This window comes from Melanostigma gelatinosum (genome assembly GCF_949748355.1).
Source record: "Melanostigma gelatinosum genome assembly, chromosome: 4".
NCBI lineage: Eukaryota > Metazoa > Chordata > Actinopteri > Perciformes > Zoarcidae > Melanostigma > Melanostigma gelatinosum.
Window position 1 is genome coordinate 23,918,872 of NC_136637.1, and position 19,534 is coordinate 23,938,405.

General features: G+C 43.1%; 2 protein-coding genes across 3 annotated transcripts; both read right to left on the reverse strand.

The window, feature by feature from the left end:
- Nucleotides 1-2,114: 2,114 nt before the first annotated feature.
- On the reverse strand, nt 2,115-10,887 carry safb (scaffold attachment factor B). Of its 2 annotated transcripts, none has more exons than XM_079267593.1 (21): nt 10,622-10,887; nt 10,224-10,320; nt 9,133-9,197; nt 8,646-8,996; nt 8,487-8,546; nt 8,340-8,379; nt 7,106-7,532; nt 6,706-6,749; nt 6,519-6,625; nt 6,201-6,350; nt 5,729-5,817; nt 5,402-5,442; nt 5,211-5,290; nt 4,952-5,094; nt 4,665-4,788; nt 4,274-4,470; nt 3,941-4,118; nt 3,649-3,731; nt 3,497-3,555; nt 3,214-3,268; nt 2,115-3,091 (listed from the first exon to the last, which is right to left on the reverse strand). In XM_079267593.1, the coding sequence occupies exons 1-21, from the start codon at nt 10,772-10,774 to the stop codon at nt 2,974-2,976; spliced, it is 2,661 nt and encodes an 886-aa protein (XP_079123719.1). In that variant the 5' UTR covers nt 10,775-10,887; the 3' UTR covers nt 2,115-2,973. The 2 variants fall into 2 exon arrangements, with proteins under 2 accessions (XP_079123719.1, XP_079123718.1); XM_079267592.1 differs by having other exon boundaries at nt 8,646-9,017.
- A 213-nt stretch (nt 10,888-11,100) lies between these two features.
- Nucleotides 11,101-18,907, reverse strand: malt2 (MALT paracaspase 2). The gene is made up of 17 exons (XM_079266954.1): nt 18,680-18,907; nt 18,202-18,338; nt 17,789-17,955; nt 16,753-16,883; nt 16,432-16,588; nt 16,143-16,330; nt 15,759-15,855; nt 15,596-15,649; nt 15,163-15,255; nt 14,843-15,046; nt 14,324-14,501; nt 14,156-14,230; nt 13,885-14,012; nt 13,060-13,209; nt 12,772-12,929; nt 11,962-12,099; nt 11,101-11,646 (listed from the first exon to the last, which is right to left on the reverse strand). Exons 2-17 carry the CDS (start codon nt 18,336-18,338, stop codon nt 11,227-11,229), a joined length of 2,475 nt encoding a protein of 824 aa, XP_079123080.1. The 5' UTR covers nt 18,680-18,907; the 3' UTR covers nt 11,101-11,226.
- Between the last annotated feature and the right edge of the window lie 627 nt (nt 18,908-19,534).

The window sequence follows — 19,534 nt, forward strand, 5'->3', positions numbered from 1 at the left end:
ACGTGCTGTAGTCTCTTGCCATACATTCACTCGTGTACATTACTTTTAACACAGATTAACCTTGTGATCTAATAAAACAATGAGGCAATGAGTGAGAGAGGAGAGAGAGGAGAGCTAGATGGCTGATCAGGGCAGAGAGAGAAAACAAGCACACATTCCAAAAGCCAGGGTAAATGATGTTGCACAGCACGGGGGTGACACCGAAGATCAGTGGTGCGTGTGTGTGTGTGTGAGTGTGTGTGTGTGTGTGTGTGTGTGTGTGCATTCCATTTACATTGACCTCATTGTGAGTGCTTACAGGCACATATATGCCTGTAAGTGTGTATGTGTCCAGGTGAAGTGTCTTTGGCCTTCTCCAGCTCAGTCGTGTTGATTTAAGCTGTTCGTTCTACATCTGGCGGACTGTTTTCAGTGCTGGTCACTGATGCATGTCCTCAATTTAACCCCCAACATCCTCTCACTCACAAGTCATGTCCTCTGTGCATCGGATGCAACAGCCAAAGCATGCAATCATCAGTTTCAACTGTTGCTTATCATGAGGAAGTAAGTATTTCAGCTGGTTCTACCGGTGCGTGCACTTTCCTTGAATGTGCAAAATAACATCTACTTAATGCCTAAAGTATGAATAGAAACGACCAGTTCTTGCCTCTATTTGTGATTATATATCTCCCTCTAGTGGACAATTAGAAAACGACAAGAGGAAAATTGTTTTTTTGTGTGTTTCCGCACTGTTAGGCTCCTAATAAATAGTTTATTTATCCTTTTTTTTTTTTTGAAACAGGCATTTCTTGTAGAGGCAGTAATCAACTCAACTCATTATCACCTGCTGGTGTGTGTGGTTTTTTTTTTTCCTTGGGGATTGCTGACCAGCAGGTGACAATGCTTTGTGTTGATTACAGACCTTTGTTTTCTGCTTTCTCACGGGACTGAGGCAAGAATTAAAGGATTTAATTGCAGCCTAGAACAGTGTGCAGACCTCCTTTGTGCCCTAAAAGGTTGTCCACACCAGCAACTTCTTTTAGAAGCAACTTCTAAATACATTTATGAAAGACGCAACAAGTTTTCACAGTTCATTCGAACTTATTTATTAACTTAAATGAACACCAACGAGAGTTTACAGCCTGCTGTTGAGCACTTCTCCAGCAATATGCACCCACGATGAGTCATACCTTGCGCTTCATGACACGAGTAGCTGCGTCCTGAAGGAGGAAAGCGTCGGTGGGAAGAGAGGAACTCCATTTGTAAAAGAGGAACTTGGATCCAGTAATAGATAAGAACCAAGGGAAGTTAGAAGTGAAGGAGCTATATCTGGAAATCATATTGTCATGGCCGTGAAGTACAGAGGTCAAAATGACATCTTCAAGTCAAGAAGAGCATCTCCTGTCGCACATAAACACGTGATCCTGGACAACGTGCTATTCTGCAATGATAATGGTATATGACACAGTAATTACTGAGGTGTCTGTCACGAGTCTACATTGTTGGAGTACAACCAGTTCCACCAGACCACCCACTGGGTTTGGTGTTGCAGCCTCATTTCTTCAGTCTAGGCTGAAGGTCTGTTAGTCCTGTGAAATACAGTACATCCATTCTCATCGGACTTCCAAGTTGAGTAACTCTCCCTCTGCTGTTTGGAAAGGTTTCAGGGCACCAGTACAGAAGTCCGAGTGCAAAAGTTCAGTGTTTGTAGCACTGAAGAGAATCATGGCCTCTTGGTGGTTTCATTATTATTCCATTTAAGTGAGCGGGAAACGTCCTGTTATATAAGTTTGCAACAAAACTCATCTTGTACACTATTCATTAACCACAAGCTAAAATGTAAGTTGTCAATCAAGTCTTTACATCTTTGCTGAACAATCATTTTATTATCAAACCAGTCAATGGTGGCAGAGCATCCCCAAATCTAAATGGAGCCATGTCCGATGTGAACTCTGCATTTTAATACGTCGAAAAAAAGGTCTAATGAAGAAATTAAAATTGAATTGTTGCTTCGAAGTGTCATGCCAGCTCATATGCTTTAGTTTAGTTTGTGTGCTTAATGTGAGCCCCTGACATTGAATTCTAAATTAATATTTTGGCAATTTAAAATAAGAGTCGGGGAGCATTTGTTTCAGTAGCACCACTGCAAAAAGATGAAAAATCTTTTATTTATGGAGTCAATTTCACCCTGTGAGCACGGCGTTAAATGAACCAAACAGAAGGACTTAACTAAATATAACACTTATGAAAAACTACACAAAAACACATTTGAGTTACAGAAAACATAGGCTGAAACATAATACATTAAATTGTGAGACTTAGATTTTATAACAGATCTTCATCAATAGTTTGTGAACAGCTCCTGGGGCATTTATTACCATTATCCAACAATCACACAAATCAAAGACAAAAAAAGCACTGATTAAAATAAACTAACAAGCATGGATAACAATGTGAACGAATTTACTTTTAAAAACGTTTTACTCATCGGCAAAACTCCAAACATGTCTTTGAAAAAGAATGATGTCAAAAAGGAGCCTTAAGCGACTTGCAACAAAGGCAAATTTAACGAGAATGGAAAACGTCCACAAAGCTTCAGACAAACTGGGATACAAAGAGAAGACTGGTTAGGTCCATTGATCCAGGTGTCTAGAAAACATCTTAATCCACAACACTTTGACTTTCCACTACAGGCCCACCTGCATATACAACACATTCTTGGCAAGCAGTTGTGTTGTTAGACTAACACGGTAGGTTGGACTGAATGATAACTACAAGGCAGGAGATCACTACATCACGGACACAAACAAAAACAACAAAAAGGGAGAAGTGATGAGAAAAACAAATGTCTCCATCAAATAATTGATTGGAGTTGTGTCAAAAAAAAAGAGAGTAAAGAATTCCTGATTTTAAAAAAAATTTACAAAACATGATGGTCGCATCCTTCGCGATACGACCTCCTGAAACAGTCCCACTATCGTCTTCAGACAGACATCAGTAGCGTCGGCCAAAAGCTCCACCCTGCAGCCCGCTGCCCTGCAGCAGCTGGTTCTGCCTGTTGAGCGCTCCGGACAGGGACTGAGATGTTCCTGTGTTTATGTAGCTTCCGCGGCTGGTGGACAAAAACACACAAACGCACAATGATCGATACTGTTCTATCAAAATATAATGTAAAAAAAAAAGAAAAAAAGATGGGATAACATCAAAAAAGAGGTGTAAATATTCACTTCTCACCTTGCTATTCCTCCACGTGCTATGTGGCTCTGGCCTGGGATGGCCCCGTCTCTACCTGCAACAAAAAAAGCAAACCATCAGACGTGGAATAGCTGCGAGTCTATGGTGCCATTACGTGCTAAAAACTATAGTTTCAGGATACGTGGGACCATCATCCCTCAGCTTGCTACTATAGTTATGCCATCTTCTACTCCCATCCTCAGAGGGCTACAAGCTACTTCAAAATGGACATCATGGTATCACGAAAAACCGTCAATACACAATTAAAGACAAGTATGCGTACTTTGCCATGTTCTGTCTCCATCTATTTTTCGACTAGAGTCCCAGTCTCGACCTCCTTCCCTAAGAAAAAAAACATTTAAATTGTTCTTCCCTCCAGGAAAAATGTCAGCACTATCTCGGTGTTTATGTGGCTCGAGCTGAAGCCAGTCTCACCTGGTGTTGACGCGCTTGTCATAGCCTCCACTCCAGGACTCCCGGCCTTCTCTGCCATGTCTTTCTGACCTGTCTGAGAAGTGCTGAAAGAAAAGGACACGAGGCAATTCATTCATTGTGTCCCTGCACAGCTGCTACACTTTTACTGAAAACATTCATCCATTTTTACTGAGGTCACTCATGACCATTCCGTTACATGTTCAATTCTCCCCATCAAGGATTTATGCTTTTACTGTAGGACGTGCATGAGTTGCATCCTAACTTTAGTGAGACGAGGGTCAACGCTTCTTACCTGCCCGTCTCTGTCTGCAGCGACGCTGCGAGTGGTGTCTCGCCTGTCAATCAGCAGGTCGTCTTGGTACCGGCCCCGGTCTCTGTGGTCAATGTCCTGGTAACGTTCCGGACGACCGAAGTCTGAGCGGCTGTAACGGTCGTCGAGGGCCACGCGCTTCTCAGGCCAGTCGTCTTTCCTAAAAGAGGAGCAGGCAACGACATCGAGCATGAAGTTCATCCACCCAGCTGCTCTTTATCCATCCGATATCTACACCACACATTCAGAAGTGCTGAAGCGCTCACCCTTATTCCCGCTAATATCGTGCGAGTTCACGATTCTGTCATTATTTACCTGCCATCAATATCATAGGGCCTCTTAACAGGGCGGCGGTCCTGTTCATAGCGCAGCTGCTCCTGCTGCCGCCGCAGCTCATCGCGCTCCCTGAGGATCCTTTCCTGCTCGCGCCGCCTCTCGTACTCTATGCGTAGCCTTTCCCGCTCCAAGAACTGACGCTCCAAGCGGTCCGCATCGAGGCGCTGCTTCTCAGCCTGGGAGTCAAACCATTCATGAACACAAGAAACGGAACTCGTGAGAAAGTAAAACCGACGAGGAGAAAATTTAATTGATATATGGGAGCAAGATGAACATATATTTCTATTACTGTAATCAACAGGCGCTGCAAGATTTGCACCAGATAAAAATGTAATGTAGGAAATGTGGGTGACAGGTGACTAACTAGTACCTCCAGCCAGCTCCTCTTCCGGATCAAGTGTTTCCTCTCCTCTTTCTCTCGGAACAGACGGATTCGCTCGCGCTCACGGTCCGGGCGGTTGTCGCCGCCGCGAGTGTCCCGGGTGTCCCGGTCGCTGAAAGAAGACGGCAAAGATCGATCGCTCAGCACCACATGTACAGTTTTGGGAGTATATGTTGTAAATATAGGTCAACCGTGTTAAATCATATTGTACAAAACTGCTGCAAAGGGCATTTCTTCAGCCTTCAACAAGGAAGATTTTAGAGAATGATCCTTACGTGAACCTGCGTCTCTCCACCTCTCTGATCTCTCTCTCTCGTTGTCTCTGTCTCTCCCGCTCTCTCTGCTCCTTGATCTGGTCAAACGACAAGATTTCTTTCTTCTCCTTGCTGGGTGACTTGCGGTCCCGACTTTTTGAGCTCTGGAGAAAGGAGACAATGAAAGAAAGGGTAAAATAGCGACCTTGTACGCTGGCATATAAATGACCGGGGTGCATCTCAGTAACATCTTGTGAGGAAGAAGCTTTCGTTTACTTACTCGTTCCTTGCTTTTGGTTTTCACGCTGATGACGGGCTCTCCTTTGGATTTGTCCATAACCACGGTCCTCTCATTCCGCCCTGTCAAACAAATTGATATTGTTAAGAAAATAGGAAGATGTGTTAAACGAGTGACTTTTATTCAGTGTTTACTTTTTTCTTCATAGCTGGAAATGATCCCACATTTCTCACCTTTGCCATCTTTTCCGTCTCCCTCAGCCTTCTCATCAGATCTACAGAAAACATGAACAGTTGAGCCAGCGCAGTATCAACCAACATTTTAGAACAGTTTAGTGAATGGTTTACTTTTCTCCCACATAGTTGATAGCTTATCCACACTGAGGAGCTCCAACTGCTGTGGTTGTAGGTTACTACTGGGGCATGTTGTGCTATAAATGTTTGCGCCCGTCATACTTAAAAGCACACCGGACCAAAATACAGAGCTGACGGGGCTTTTTTTTTTTTTTTTTTTAGGAAGAGACTCCTCTCAGAGACGCAGCAGCTTGTGAGCGGTCTTACTTGGAGTCAGACGACGGTCTCCTGTCACTGCCGGGCTTCTTGGGGTCGTTCTTGTCGGCTGGCTTCTTCCCCACGGGCTCATTCTTAGCCTGCAATGTTTAAACAGGAACAGTTCATTCACAAAAGCTGAATGAACTGATTTAATTTAACACTGATCATACCATACAATGAAAATGAACAATGACACATCTTTGGTAGGCATCTGATTACGTGTGCTCTTTAACTTAATTCATTTCTGTATTCTAATCTTTAAACAAAACGATATCAAATGTAACAATTACCGGACCTACTATTACCCACTCATGTCTCTACTTAGTACAGGCTTCACAACAGACTTCAAGGATTACATTTACAAACTCATTGCCAGGTGCTTCAGTTCAAACAAAAAAAATGTAGTTCTGCATAAAAAAATGCTAAGATTCACTCGGCTCCAGAGGGTGATTCTCTGGGCGGGACCGCTGCTGACACTCACCTGCTCCACAGAGATCATCCTGCCATGCAGCTCCGTCCTGTGAAGGTGGCCGATACACTTGGTGGCCTCCTCCGTTGAAGACATGGTGACAAAACCATAGCAGCGAGCCCCGGGGCTCTTGGCGTTGGTCACCACCTTCGCTCCAACCACCTGCAGGAAAATGGAGAGATAGAGGCGGAGACGCAAGGACAAAAAAAAGGTAGAGATGGCCAGAGGATAGGAGAAAAAAAATATATGAAGTCCTCAATTTTAGATCAAACACGGGTGATCTGTAAATTGTAGTCCTTTTGACGACGGTGTGGGTCTGCATAGACTAACCTTGCCATATTTGCTGAAGAGAGTCTTCAGATCAGTCGCTCTAGTAGTGGAAGAAAGACCACTGACCCACAGATTCCTGCTACTGCTTGCTGCAGCACTTCCAGCGGCTACAAACAATAAATTAGCATATATCCAATGAATATGAAGACAAGAACAGGAAAAAAACAAAAAAACTTCATCCACTCACCTTTTTCATCTTTTGACTCAGTCGTGCCATCTTTCTCCTCGGCGCTAGAGACAAAGAAATAAAAGCAATAAACATACAGCAGTGAAATACCTGGTATCTCTCCTCATACATATGTATATACTATGTGTTTTATGGTATAATAATACATAACTGACAGTGACCAGCCCATCATGTACCATAGTGCAGTGATTTAACAGTGAGTAAATGGAACTATACCATATGGCAATCAGAATGCTGGGTAATAAAGTGGGATAGGTGAGTGTAAAGAATGACAAATGAAAACAAAGACAAATGCACAGAACGTTTTTACCTCCAAAGAGCATCCAAATTTTGCTAGCACAAAGGAGCCAATGCAACAGAGATAGCCATTTTGGTTTCTAGTAGACAGAAAGCAACAAACCTCTTTTTCTGATCATCGCCCTCTACAGAAGAGGACTCTTTCACTGTGGAGGCTGAGTCCGCAGCAGCTTTCTCTTCTGTCTTCTCATCCTCCTCACCCTTCTTAGACCCCATTTCTGAATCAACAGTTTCACCCACAGCGCCTTGTTCGCTTACACTAACGGCCTGCGAGCTTTCGTTTTCAGCGTCAAATGTCTCTTCTGGGGCATTCGGGGCGTCCCCAACCTCTTTGGTGGGAGTCTCAACAACATCCATGGCGCTCTCCGGATCTCCAGAGGCGGCGTTCTCGGACTTGGCACCGGTGTCGGACGCATTGTCTTCCCCTCCGGTGGTGGCAGCGTGCTCTTCTTCAGGGCTCGTCTCGAGGCTCTGCTGGTGATCTTCGTTAAGTGGCTCAGATAAACAAGAGCCGGCTACTTTGTCATTTTCTACGGATTTAACAGGAATAGAATGGCACAGAGTTTAATCACTTCTGAAACACAGCAATGGTTAACGAGGAACTGGCAAGCCCTGGATTAGGAACGTCATGACCACTGGCCTGTGCTCTTAGAACTATGTATTAAAACGATGAAGTAGGCCCTAACGAGAGACTGGAAGAGAACCCAAAGGCTGGAAGACAACTAAGCAACTAGTGCGACTAACACGTGGGCTCAATTTTTCAAGTCGAACCACTTCACTGTGTTCACCTGATCCAAAGCAGACAAAGAGTTCAGTGCTGAAGAGAGCCACAAGATCAGCAGAGCAGCAGCAGCAGATTCTTGCTGCAGTCCGCCTTCCACTTTCCCCAGTGTCCATTCGTGATGATGACAAGAACATTGGCTCAAGTCCAGCAATTTCATGTCCAGCTGATTTCCAAGTCAGAGTCTTTAAAAAGCTGTAAACAGTTGATGAGTCTTGATGGATCTTCAGTGTCTTGATCTTCATGTGGCAACCTGGAAACACTGCAATCACCTGCAACAGCTCACACCTCCCTGACCATGAAATATAATTGCTGTCAATGTGCATCAAAATTGTTAACCACCGTTATTTTACGACTGCAAGATAACATAGCTTAATCAACATTTTTAACCAGGGAAATTATTAATTGTGGTTAACCAAATTTCAACACAAAGCCAGCAATTCCCTTCGGGCTTCCAGTCTCTCTTCCTGGTTGAAACTAAACTACGTGTTTGTATTCCAAGCTCAACACTGTAAAAAGATGCAGCCACCTTTTTCCAAACAATTTTCTACAGTACCTGTTACTTCTTGCACGTCACCTGCATCGGGATCCTGAGCCTAAAAGAAAAGAATGTCTTAATGAATGTGACAGTTTGTGACAGCGTGCATTACCGTATGGCTTCACAAGCTTTACATACGTGAGAAATATGTGTGAGGTAACATACCATAGCGATTGATGAGCATGTCATATGTTCAGTCTTATCTAACGTCTCAGACTCATCCTTCTGTGGAAATAGATACAAATGCAGTCACGTTAAAAATGGTCATTTAGACAAAGATAAAAGATCAAAATTAGTAGACAGGTTTGTCGTCGAATTTCTCACCTCTGGGTCTCTTGCTTCATCTTCTGACTCGACGGTCTTGTTGTCATGTTCATTCAACAGCGCGTCATCGTCATGTTGTTCATTCAGCAGCGTGTCATCGTCATGTTGTTCATTCAACAGCGTGTCATCGTCATGTTGTTCATTCAAAAGCGGGTCTTCGTCATGTTGTTCATTCAAAAGCGGGTCTTCGTCATGGACTTCTTTCAACAGCGCATCTTCGTCAGAGTGAGAATTCACGGCTTCCTCGTCATCCTCTGCTGGTATCCCGTTGTCGTTCTCTGTCTCATCCAGAACGTTCATTTCGAGGATGTCCATTTCCTGCATGTTCTCGTGGTAATCCTGAGGCTCTTCCTGAATAAGAAAGGACATTTGCTGAAGAACAAGAAATCAACGGCGATTCAGAACTCTGCAGTTGTTAAAGAGGGAGATGCAAAAGCATCATTACAGTAGTGCTTAAGACATGTGAAATTAAGTTAAGCACTCTCACCTGTCCACAGTGAGAGTCATCCTCGATAGTACTGTCCTCTGGTTCATCATTCTCTTGCCTTGCATCTAGAGTAAATACATTTAGTTTAGACCGAGTGCTCATGTGGGCATCTTACAGAAAACGATTTGTGTGTGTGTGAGATTTTCAGGTGATGGACAATGGTAAGGCAATCCAATACAACCGACAGCTCCTACATTTATGCATCTAAAAATGTTCTGTAACCGTGTTTGTTACAGAATAAGACAAGCCTCCCGTAGTACTAATACTCCCCACTCTAACGTACCCAAGCAATTGTACATTTTAGCAAATGGAAAATAAATACAGTGAAACATATTTTATTAAACTCATTTGACAGTATAATCATTCACTTATGGTGAGAGATCACTGGGAGAGTTCACATTAAGATATACTTAACATGTTATTCAGGAAACTCACAATCAAAATAGACTTTTACACATATTCAGGTTACACATCCATTAAGTAGGCTTCCCCAAATTGCCACTTTATTAGGTACATTTGGCAAAAACTAACTCAGAAAAGCTCAGAAAGAAAAAAGAATCCTACATCATAAAGGTTAAATCTGTTTTAGAGAGTTATTATAGTCATTTTAGAGGCTGTATTTTCAGCTTGATGCCTTTTATTTGCATTGCATTAATAACTGATAGATGTTATCCACTCTACATCCATAATCACCATAAAGTTGAATCGGCTCCAAAAAAACCCCACTGAGCATTCGCCATGAAGATGTAACGTTACCTAATAAAATGGCATCCATGACCTGCACACCTCAACTACTGATTACGTTACCGAGCAACTTTAATGGAACGTGACCTGACTGTACCTGTCCACATAGGTGATCATCGTCAGGTGACAGTCTCTCAGACACTAGAATGTTTTCTGTAGTTTCTTAAATCAAGACCGTGAATGAAACACCTCGAGTAATTTAAGGCTACCATGTGAGATTTGGGAAACAGATGACTTTCCAGTAAATGTTTGCATTTACAGAACCGAATGGGACAGACCGTCGGAGAGTTCAGACATATGCAGTGTAGGTTGAACGGTGTCCACTTCACGTATTATGGAAACTTTACCTTTGGAAGTCCGTTTCGGTGTAACATTAGATTTCTTTGGGTTGCACTCCGGAGCGACGGAAATCTCATCCGGATTTCCACCCTCTTCCTCGATTGCCTGTTTAATCACAGAGATGCGGACACTTCAACACACGGATGCTTTTTATTTTACAAAAATCAAATATGTAAATCGACACGAGATGATAGTTAGTTAGCTGTTTGGCGCAAACGTAAGCTAACGGTTAACGCTAGCTAGCACACAGTCAGGCCTCGTAAGCTAAGCTAACGTTAGCTTTAGGTTTAGCGTCGACCACGTTCAAGAAGCCACAAAATACAGGCCTCGATAGTAACGTTAAGTAATTTGGGTTTGCCAAATCCAGTGCCTAGTTTTTTTTTTAACAAGTGAGCAGATAGACGACCTTCTTGAGGCGCTCGGACAGAACGCTCTTCACGCCCGTGATGTCCAGGTTTCGTTTCTTCAGCTCGGCCTTCAGGTCGATCACTCTCAGCTCCGACAGTTTGCGGACCTCTGCGTCCTCCGGAACGTTCACGTCTGCGGATGGGTCAGCCATCGTTTTTGTCCGTGAGGATATCTCTTTAGGTTTTTAAACAATCCTTTTTCAATGCACTTTATTTACTGATGCTGCACTTTACGAATGGGAGCAGCTAGCTTGCAAAAACACTGCAAAATGGAGGCCGCGGTGAAGCCAGTCGATTGACGTTACGGCGCATGCGCAGTACGGTTGTAGTGCAGAGACCAGCACAGGATAAATCACATACAGCGATGTCAACCAACGGGTGTACGAATGCACATGAGGTGTAATACAAGTTACAAAAAACTGAAGCAGACAACAGTGTATACAATTAATCTTAAAGGGATGTTTTTATTGCTTCCTTCTTACAAATAGAGCCCATATTTTTTTCAATGCATTGTAATGTATCAAATTCTTGAAAAGAAATATGCATAAAACGTTACAAAAATGGTTGTGTTGGTGGAATGATTTAATCATTGGTTTCATAATGCTCAGTGAGAATGAAAATTGTACATGTCACTAAATTTGTAATTCGTGTCATTTATTTGGCTGTGGGGCAGGCTTTTGCTGGCAACAAGTGGTTGAGGGGCATCAAATTCACAGTCAGTCTCCTCTGGCATGTTGGCACTTCTGGATGAAGTTGGCGAGTCAATCGTTGAGGATTCTCTGCCAGATTGTGCAGGATATAACCACGCATTTGAGGCCGAACCAACAGAGGAGGAGCTCTCAAGAAGGTTGAAGGAGTCGAGGCTGACGGATGAGGAGGCAGAGCGGGCGTGAGGCGGTCTGGGCTCATGCAGGTTGAGTTTGGAGACCAGTGGTTTACCAACTGTCACTGGTTTCCTTTCCTGTACCTCATCATCCATGTTGGAATAGATGTAATGAAGGCAGATGGTGAATGTGAGCTCCCTCTATAAAGACAGTGAAGAGCAAGAATGTGTTTTTCAGCTTTATAGTAAAAATATAAAAGGGCTGGGCTCTGAGTTCCAAACTTTTCCATAAACGTATGAATATTTACTTAAAATATGAAAATAAATCAATGTAACATAAATTCTTCTGTTAACATACTTAATTACATACTTTTAAATTGGAAATGGTGGTGTAAGACTTATTTGTGACTGTGCCAAATACGACTAATTTGTCTGAAGAGGTCATAAACAAATACAAGGTTTCTGCTAGAACATAAAAAAAGAGAAGTTATTATGAAAATAATAACATTGCCTGACCCTGAGTCTCTGCAGGCATCGGATTCGTGTGTAGAGACTTGGGACTTCTGGTGAAGGAAGATTTTCTTTGATCAACAATAAACTGCCGGCTTCGAGTAGAGTCTCCTGGTTACTCTTCTTCAAATCAATGTCCACATCCTGCCAAAGTAAGACAGATAAAGGTCAGTACAGTACTTTTTTTTTTTGTGTGTGTGTGTGTGTGTGCTTCAAGTATCCATGTGTTACGTCCACTGATTTTATCTCCGCCCTCTTGTTGGAAGAGAGCTGTCTCAGGTCTGCCACACCCCTTTCTCAGTGCCTGGATCACTTACACCTGATCACACCTGGACCTCATTCAACAATCATTGGAGCTGCATATTTACTTCCAAATTCAATGTGTCTGTCCCTTTTTGGCCTTTGAGCTGGTGCTGCTGCTCTGTGGTGGAGGCTAACTGGTGACATGTTGCATTTTATGTAGCAGCATCTTGACACAGCTCTGCTCTTTTATATGTTTTTTTTTTGTCTTTGAGACCCTGACGCCTTATTTGCTTTCTTTGTTAATCAGCTTCATGAAAAAAGCAGCACTTATTGTTACACTAAAGTGCTTCGGTAGTCTTTTTCTCACTGTCGTTCCCTTTAATTCAAAGGTTGGGTAAACTTTGTTTCTCCTTGTGTTCCTCTAAACATCAAGTTAAGGTTGTAACATGATGACAGATTAATTCCCACTTTCAATATATTGTATTTTGAAACACAGGCCGCAAGCATGATTAGTCAGTACAGGCAAAAACAATATTTTTTTGAAATCTCAATGTGTAATATCGGCTTACAAACCTCAGGGAAGTCAGTAAGCTGAGCACAGCAGGAAACTATTTCTTGGGGCTTCTCAAGTATCCGCGTGTAGATGACCATGATGTTGGAGAACTCTGCAGCAAATCCAAGCTGAACCTTCACTCCACAGTCAAACTGCAGGCAAAGGCTCTTTGGTAGGACTACAAAGAGACATTTAAATCACACCCTGAGACGATACTTTTGATTTCAACAAACATTAAATTATCTAGAAACATGACAATCATTCTTGTAATATTTCATAATCCACGCTAATGTTTGTGAAACGAGTACCGTGAGCGACGGCCCACTGCAGGTTTCGCGCTGAATGGGAAGCAGAACATTCAGCGGTTTGTATCTGGTCGGTGAGGGAACGTCGTTCTGACAGATTACTGCGTAGCTCCAGAGCCTGTCTCCCTCGAGTGATCTCACAGCGCCCCATGTCTGATAGGAGAACATTACGACATACACCAAGCGTCAGTTAGTGCTGTTTACGAGCTTAAACCCAAAGAGGGTTGTCACAACAGGTGTGCTCCATCACCTGCCGATGCTGTAACATGACATGTGGTATGTGGCCAGACCTGCTACATTCTGAAAATGTTTAACCCCAAAGACAGTAGAACTTTGTGAATCTGTTTGTATATGCTGCCAAGTATTCCTCCATTATACGTTTCATCACACAGACATAGTAACACTACTTCTAACTGCAACATTTTAAAATGATTTGAAGTATTTCTCTGGCTAAAGAAAATGTTCCTCCCACATTCTTGTGCGCCAGACAAAACTTGGAACTGTGTTTATTTGCTGCCATAGCAGAAAAGTGTGGGACAGATGACAGTGATGTCTCTGCTCCATGTTGGTGTGTCAGTAAACCGGGTCGTGGACCACAATAGGTCTTTCTCACAGCAGACATTTGGACCCGTCGTTGTAGCAACAGCACAGGTGTTAATCACAACACTAACGATGGCTCTGTACCGTTCTGGTGAGAGTGAGCCAGCACACACCAAATGTTACACACAAACACACTAAATGTTAGGCATAATCATACTTTCCATGCCACATGGATATCTCCTATAGCACGCCCAGAGATCTCATATTTCCCGCGCCTGCTCCACATACCTTCACCCACTCTGTCTAGCATGACCGTGACCTTCTCATCGTCACAGACTCGCCGCTTGAGGAAGCTTATGAAGATGCCATTTGCCACGTCTTCCCTCTTCACCTCGTATGCTTCAGCGTCTACGCATCTAAACACACAGCAAGCTACACATGAGTGACACCTTTTAGCCTAAGTCAGAGAGACTAGTTCAGACATGTCCGGTTGTTCTACCGTCTGCAACACTGGAGGAGGTGAATTAAAACACCGGCGGAGGAGGATCCGCAAACTTACGTGGCATATCCAAACACTATATTTGCCGTCACCTTGAGCAGTCCTGGTTGTACGATGACGTCATCATATAGGTTTCTGAAAAGGAATTCATTCGAGGCATAAATATTTGCAGCAGATGATCTGACAACATGATTTTAAAAAGCTGGGACATCAACATTCAATTCATACCTTTTGCGGCACATGTCTAGCAGCAATACGTTCAGTCCAGTCTGTTTCTCCTGCATCCTGGTAAGTATATTCTGTACACACAAACAGTGCTCCGATGTGTAGGAGGCTGGCGCATCTATGGGAACCATGAAACTGTTGCCGTAATTCTCATAACCATGACCAGCAAAGTAGAGCAAGCCTGCGGAAGGAGTAACAAATATGTGTTATCGAATTTGATGAAGTGTGTTGTCTCTTAGCTTTAAGTTGGCATGGACTCTTGGTCAGATTATTAATCTTTTTAGCTTATTTTTGGTAAAAAAAAGTATGTTTAAAATAAGCATTTAGTTAGTTCTACACTATATTTCATATTGTAAAAAAAAAAAAGCTTTATGTAGAAAAACAGTGGTACTGTACATCTCTTTAAATTCTTTATTATGTAGGGGTAGAGCAGGTGTTTAGCCTGTGTTGTAGACCTTAAAAGTAGAGACGCACAAATGATTCACGTTTTGAACATATTGTCCAGATGGACAAGAGACCAACCATAGACTCCCTTGTCAAGCAGCAAGAGGAACTCTGTAACAGCGCTGTGCATCTCTTGCCAGTTGAGGTCGAGCAGGGAAACCACCTTGAAGTCCATTTGTCTGAGTAGGTTGGTCAACTCGTGGACGTCAGCGATGGGAGCACACAGCTGAGTGTGGTAGAGGTAGTTCATGTTGCCAATCAGGAGAGCGACTTTGTCTGTGGCTGTGGAGGGGAAGATAAGGCATCATGAAAGAGCTGTAAAACTACGAAAGAAATCATGTCAGCCACAGGCACCGTATTGTGACTGCACTGTGTTTATTTGTTTGCACAAAACTCGCCATAGAAATGCTTGACTGCTGGGGGCGGGTTGACCGGCTGTTGTAGCTGACGTAATCCTGGTCCGCAGGTCGACATGTGGACTTCCTTTGAGTCTGTCAACACCAATATAAAAAGGTGTAAATAAAAATGTTTTTGTCTCGTTTTAATTGCTACAAGTGCTGAGTAACAACCCAAACACATTGCTTTCTGTTGATCAGGTGAGTCCACAATGGATAAAACAGCATGATTTCAACACACACAACCTACAAATGCCAGCAAGCAGATTAGCTGCTTTGACACAGAAAGCCTTTCACTGATGTACTTATAAAAACAGGAATCAAAGTCGTGTTGATGTACTCTAGTGACGCGGAAAAGAATAAAAAGGAACTAAAATTCTGGTCTAGTTCCTCTATTTCCTTCTATGTACCGATACTATCAGAATAGAAAGAATACCTCGACCACGACCATCAACTTCTACCCAGGATGCCTCAGTGATGGAACTGGGGCCTGCATAAAAGTGCAAAAGAGGAAGTTATTCACTGCACAGTACTCGTGTTTTATTGGGCGTATAAATGTGCAATGTCCGACTTCATGCTGGTCTCTATCTTTCTCTCACCGATGGTGATCGTCGCTGTGTCACTCCAGGCCTCATGATACAAATTGAACATCTTGCACCTGTACTGTCCTCTGTGTGTTGTGGTCACACATGGGATCTACAGGGAATAAAAGAAGATATGGAGACCAAATTTGAGGATTACCGGTAGTTAAATGTGTTTTGATTATAAAGTCTCGACACCTGCATTAGTTTGGCCTTACGTACAAATATACCTTGATTTTTGTTTATATTATCCCTTTTATGACGATAGCACAGGGCTTTATATGTCTATTGACTTGGTTTTTGGCCTTATAAAAGTATTAATCCACAAAAAAAAAAGGTTTTCTGAAATCATTGTTCCACACAGTCGGTAAGCAGTTCACAGCAGTGAATACACCGACTTACCTTGAGAGAATGTGTCTTGTGTTGTGTCATGGGCAACATGTTGTGGTACCACTCGTACTGCACAGGCGGGTTGGCCTCTGCACTGCACTCCAGGAACAGAGAGTCGCCCTCAGACACTGTTCGGGACAGAGGCTGACGAATGATACGCAGCCCACTTACTGACCCTGGAAACAGACTGCTGCTGCAGCCTGAGATGACAAGATTTACGAGGATGTTACGTCACATGAGATGAAATATAAACAAGGGAAACAGGGAAAAAGGGAGACGAGAAGGCGGCGAGGAGGAGTACCTGGACTAGGACCTGCAGTCGGGACAAAGCGAACATGAGCCCACTGGGAGAAGATAAAGGTCTCTCCGTGGTGGACTCGACAGATATAGTGACCCTGGTGGGCCGGTAGTGAAGGACGCAGAACCAGCTCTGGTGTATTCCCTGTCTCATCCAAAATCTAAAACAAGCAAATAATCGATCACCACGTGATATCACACGTGATATCACGTGGTGATCGTGATATCATAACATCAATTGAGAACGCGTCACATTACTCGGGGTTTGCCCTGAAATCCCATTGTTGTAATTTACATTCAAATAATCAAACAAGGTTTGACTGACCTCCTCTTTGCCTCTGAACCACTGGTAGCTGAGTCCAGGGGGACCGGAGGCTCTGCAGGTCAATACCACCCTGCCCCCCACTGTGGCCTGCTGGGCCTGTGGCTGCACTGTGATCTGGATCAGCTCTGCCACTACCACACACACACACACACACAAGAACTTAATGAGTATCATTGCGTTTATTGTTATATGTGTGTTCTTAGTCTTTTGGAGAACCAAACCTATGGGGTGATAAATGGACTGCATTTATATTGGAAGGTGCAACATGTTCCTCAGCAACGCTAAATATTCTATTACGGTAGTCAATGAAAAACTAAGTACCTGACACATAAACTTTGGTAGCAATTTTAATTCTAACAATGTTCTGCAGGTTCAAATTGCTGGGGTCAAAAATGACCCCAGGATAACAAGTGTTAGTACATTTGAAGGTAACAGGAGGCTTAAATGTTGCAGAAATGAATGTTGACATGTTTTATATGTCAGGTAATGACTTGGAATAAAGTTGACTAAGGAGTTGAAACACAGAGGTGGGTGATAATTTATACTGTATGCTTTATAAACAGTCAAACCTGACGGGGTCATTTTTGACCCCAGAGGACAACAGGTGTTATTATGTGTTGCCATTAGAAAAATTCTAATGATTCAAGAACAGCATCCTCACTAAACTTTGATATGTACCTCTCTGTGATCAGTCAAATCGTAAAAAATAATATAAAGTCGAAATAATTCATTGTTTCATTGTATTTTCACTCAAAAACAGGGTCTACTTTTATGTAAACAAGGTCTATTGGCCCTAAATTCCAAAATGAAGGGAAACATTTGTGGTAATGTGTTGGACTGAAGTAAGACTAAAGGTGTAAAACAGAATTCATTGACAATTTATGCTATATGCTTTAAAAACAGTCAAACCAGGTGTTGACCCCAGAGGACAACAAGTGTATGGCAGTCGGGAGGACAACACAAGGGTTTTAAAGTGGTATTTCCTAAAAAAAGGTTGTTTTTTCCACATTTGCATATGGCAATGACACTTCCTCACATGTGCTGGTAAGGTACTGCACAGCTTCCTGGTGGTCCATCTTCCTCAGGCAGTGCAGTAGGAAGTCCAGGGAGCAGGAACGGTCAGCAAGCCGAGCCAGGAGTGTGCGTCCTGGGCTGCCTGCAGTGCTCAGCACCTGCAGTGAGCAGCTGGTCAGCTCGCTCTCACTACACAGAGGGAGTACAATGGGCGTGTGTTAGTCTGGTGGGGAGAGTTCAATGGGCCCAAACATGTTTTTTTTTGCAGGAATGTGCATTATGATGGAGGGACAAACCTGTTTATCACTCATGTCATACATCAAAGATAATCCCTATACTACAGGATGAAGTGTAAATGTTGAAATAAGTTAAAGTGTGGAAGTCATTTTATCGTGTGTGGAGCGCGTCTTTTAAGTGATGCCTTCGATGTCTCACCTGCAGCGGAATTGCGGCTGCTCGGACACAGCGGTGGCCAGCTGCCTCCATCCGCAGGTGGTGTTGTCCAACATCTTTGACAGCATGTCCAGGACTCGTTCCCCCAGACCACCGACGCTCATGTTCCACTCCTCCATCTTCGTATCGTGTATTCGTGTATCCGCAAACAAACCGAGAGCAAATGTAAGCGCAAATGTAGGCGCTGGAAGTGGTGCACCACAAAACGACCAAGTTGTAAACACAGGCTCGGGTTTAATCAAATAATAGGTTGCGCGGAGGAAAATCCGCCCTTTAACGGTAACGTACGCACGCGACAGGAGATAGTAATCGCATTCAGGAAATAATCCAGGTAACAGCGAAAATGAAACGACGGACTGTGTTCAGATGTAATTAAACATCGCGACGTTATTAACTGCGCAGCCACTTCGCTTCCGCAATTAACAAACAGACATTTAACAAAGTCGTGAAGAAAACTTACCGACTTTACAAACAAGTAAACAGACCGTTGATCGAATCCGGTATGAAGAGAAAGAACGAGTGCCTTTAACAGAGCTGCGTGGTGCACGTTTTCACCCCATCAGTGTTCTTCCAGTCTTGTTCCCCAGACGATTTGATTCTCATTTCGGTTCCTCATTTCTACCGTGGCCGGAGAGTCACGTCATCTCCGTTCAATACAGTGGACCGAACTGTAAACAGATCGGTAAAGTTGGAAAGAGATTCACAGATTCGGACTTCCCGGATCAATAACTTACTTCATTGGCATGCAGCGTAGTGTGACCTAACACTTCATCTATCTATGGGCTCCTTTTGGTTATTCTACGCTTATTGTATAAAAAAATAATATTTTGCATAATTTTGGAGAATTTTTGTTGGAACAAATATTAAAAACTTCATCTGTTGTTAGAAAGTGCAATTTGACCAACATTGCTGACTTTTGGCAAAATGTGCCTTTACATAAAAGAGAATTGTTTTTATTGGGGAAAATAATCAATAACTTAATTGTCATGAACTGTGACCAAAATCACTTCATCTATCAATGGGCTCCTCTTGGTTATACTACACTTTTTTTGGTTAAATAAGCTCACAATTTAGGAACATTTTTATTCAGAAAACTATTCAATAACTACACTGTTATAAAGTGTTGTGCGACCAAAATCACAACATACATCAATGGGCCCAGTCAGCAGATGCTCTATCCTGGGCTGCTCTTGGATTCCCAAGTGTGGAGGCGATGTAACGGCAGACCCTACTCGCGGGGTCCACAGCCTCAGTGTGGGTGAGGAGTGTTATGTCTCCCCTTTGGGTTGATGTCAGCAGCCCACCTCGCTTCACG

Bases quoted from the DNA above. Each gene is read 5' to 3' on its own strand.
- safb (XM_079267592.1), bottom strand. From the start codon at position 10,774: ATGGCTGACCCATCCGCAGACGTGAACGTTCCGGAGGACGCAGAGGTC. The intron at 5,291-5,401 runs GTGAGAAATGTG...TTTGTTTGACAG, and splicing joins AGACGGAAAAGATGGCAAAG to GGCGGAATGAGAGGACCGTG. The intron at 4,119-4,273 runs GTAAATAATGAC...CTCCTCTTTTAG, and splicing joins CCCTATGATATTGATGGCAG to GAAAGACGACTGGCCTGAGA.
- malt2 (XM_079266954.1), bottom strand. From the start codon at position 18,338: ATGGAGGAGTGGAACATGAGCGTCGGTGGTCTGGGGGAACGAGTCCTG. The intron at 16,589-16,752 runs GTCAGTCAAACC...TGCTTGTTTTAG, and splicing joins GGTTCAGAGGCAAAGAGGAG to ATTTTGGATGAGACAGGGAA. The intron at 12,100-12,771 runs GTTTGTAAGCCG...TTACTTTGGCAG, and splicing joins AGCTTACTGACTTCCCTGAG to GATGTGGACATTGATTTGAA.